This window comes from Homalodisca vitripennis, unplaced genomic scaffold (genome assembly GCF_021130785.1).
Source record: "Homalodisca vitripennis isolate AUS2020 unplaced genomic scaffold, UT_GWSS_2.1 ScUCBcl_6348;HRSCAF=13521, whole genome shotgun sequence".
NCBI classification, from domain to species: Eukaryota; Metazoa; Arthropoda; class Insecta; order Hemiptera; family Cicadellidae; genus Homalodisca; species Homalodisca vitripennis.
This window is the reverse complement of record NW_025782468.1, coordinates 23,872-26,269: the sequence shown is the minus strand read 5'-3', so window position 1 is coordinate 26,269 and position 2,398 is coordinate 23,872. Positions and strand designations below refer to the sequence as shown.

Below are 2,398 nucleotides of genomic sequence, written 5' to 3'. Positions count from 1 at the left end.
TTTACTGATAATGTCAAGTCTACCACAATACCAAATTCATTGCTCACTGTTATGCTATCAACACATTGAGACGCTGTTTTTATCTCGAGCAGAGTCGATTGCGGTTCTTCATTTCCTTTATTTGACCGTGAGAACTACACGTTCCTCCTCTACTTTAATTCTTTGATTCCGCCTTAACCTTTAGTTTTGTCATCCAGTATGCCATTAAAATTATTACCGTTGATTAATGATTGTCGATGGGTACAAACGTTTATGTATCTCTGTGTATTCGTTCATATCGCTCACAACGTGTATACTGTCACCAGAGAATCCGCTCACATCTCCAACTCCGAAGATTGTGGTCCGACACATGCCGAGTTTACTATAAGGCTGAAGAACACCACGGAATTCCAAAACGGTAGTGTTCACACCGGAAAGTGATGTTTATCCCTCAGGATCTTACTGGGTGGACAACAGTACGATCTGGGGTTGTCCTTGTCGTATTAGATCATGTATCCAGAAATGTTGTCCTAACGGGTATAGCTTTGTTTCAACTAACAACCGAACCTGTACTGACGAATTTGACAAATCATTTTTTGGATCTATTCATCTCAACTTTGGCTTCCAGCTCCCAAAGTGAACTCCACACACAGAAGACATTGTATAAGGAAAATTATTTAGTGTTTGATAACAAAACATGTGATGTATTTGGTGAAGACTTTGAACTCGAAGCAACTGATTGGTCACAATTACGTCATAATGAGTTTAATACAGATTCGACATTGTTAAAAAATTAACGAATATTGTTTGGAATCAATAATCAACAAAAGTGAAATTTATCGTATGAAGTGCGTCTTAGACAAAGATATAAATATTAAAGAAGAACAAGAAGAAGGAGGAGGAGAGGAAGAATATGGTGATGATTATGACAACGATGGCAGTGAAATATTTATTATCGCTATAATGTTTCTAATCGTGGTTTGCCTTGGAGTGTTATCTGTGGTGTCTCTAATTTTAACACTTGTTGCATACATCACAATTCCTCAATTACATAATTTACAAGGGAGATTAATTATCAGTTACTTGTTATCTCTTGCAATGTTTTATTCCGTTTTATATTACTCTTTATTGATCGATGATACTTCTCGTTGTTTAAATTATATCTTGCAATTTTCCTATTTATCATTTTTCAGTTGGTTGCTTGTGCTTTGTAAAGATATCGGAGATATGGTGAAAAATCCATTGGAATCCCGCCCCTTAGGGAAGCCATATTGGTGCATATACTTGAACTATTCCCTCTTCGGCTGGGGAGTGCCGTTTCTCTTTACTGTCCTGACGGTGTCAGTAGGGGTTGTGCCGCACAAATCCGACTCTTGTTACCAACAAGACCCTTGCTTCTTTGATATGGACAGGACGGATTCCTTATTCATGGAAATACCGAGTATAGCTATGGTGGAGATAAACTTTATCATATTCCTCTCCTTAGTGTGGAACTTGAGAAGCCACTTCAGACAGACCGAAGGAATCAGCAGCCAACATGCCAGGGAGAATGTGGAGGGATTCTTCCTTTACTTGAAGTTAGCTTTTGTCACTGGGCTGAACTGGTTCCTATTTATGTGCTTACTGAAAATAACTAGTCTAAAAAACGATATTAACGCATTCATAATGTTATCTTTATTTAATTCTCAAGGGCTCGTTTTGTCTGCTTTATTAATTTGTAACAAAAAGGTTTGTAAGTCTTTGTGGAGCAAATGTTGTTGCTAATAAAAAATGTACATAATCTTTATTCCAGGTTACTTTTCCTCAGGTTATACTCGTTCTGTTACTGTATGATTGCACTCAAATTATATATTTGGTACTGTATAATCTTCTATATATATAAAATGAATGTTTGTATGTTTGTCCTTTATGGAATCGTGAACTATTGGACCGATCATGATGAAAATTTGTACGTATATGTATTTTTCCACGGAGAAGGTTTTATAAGCTATGCCCATCCCTTTCCCGATTCAGGATTCCGCCCCACTGGTTACAGAAATACCCATAAGAAATGCATTGCAGCAGCAAACATATGTTAACGTCTTTTCAAATTTTTAATCAGCTGTTCTTTGTAAACATATATTACACTTATAGTTTTAAAAGCATAGAGTAAGCTTAAGAGAAACGACAAATTTTGTTTAAACTGTTTTTTGCAATCACTGTTAAACATAGACTTTACTATCCAGATAATACAATTCAAATTTGACGTAAAAATTCACCTTTAACTGCAATATTTATTTAATATAAACCTTGCTCATGCTTGATCAGAAGAGTAATGCAGATATCATAATTACTATCTTACGTTGGCTACAAATATAAAGAATGTTATAAAATCAACCTTAGTTGTTTTTTTTGACAGAAGTATGGTTCTCAAAACTCC

General features: G+C 35.6%; 1 protein-coding gene across 1 annotated transcript; it reads left to right on the top strand.

The window, feature by feature from the left end:
* Positions 1-799: 799 nt before the first annotated feature.
* Positions 800-1,765, top strand: LOC124373767 (latrophilin receptor-like protein A). The gene has a single exon (XM_046832109.1). It carries the CDS (start codon positions 823-825, stop codon positions 1,741-1,743), a length of 921 nt encoding a protein of 306 aa, XP_046688065.1. The 5' UTR covers positions 800-822; the 3' UTR covers positions 1,744-1,765.
* Positions 1,766-2,398: the final 633 nt, after the last annotated feature.

Coding starts and splice junctions, on each gene's coding strand:
- LOC124373767 (XM_046832109.1), top strand. CDS start 823: ATGAAGTGCGTCTTAGACAAAGATATAAATATTAAAGAAGAACAAGAA.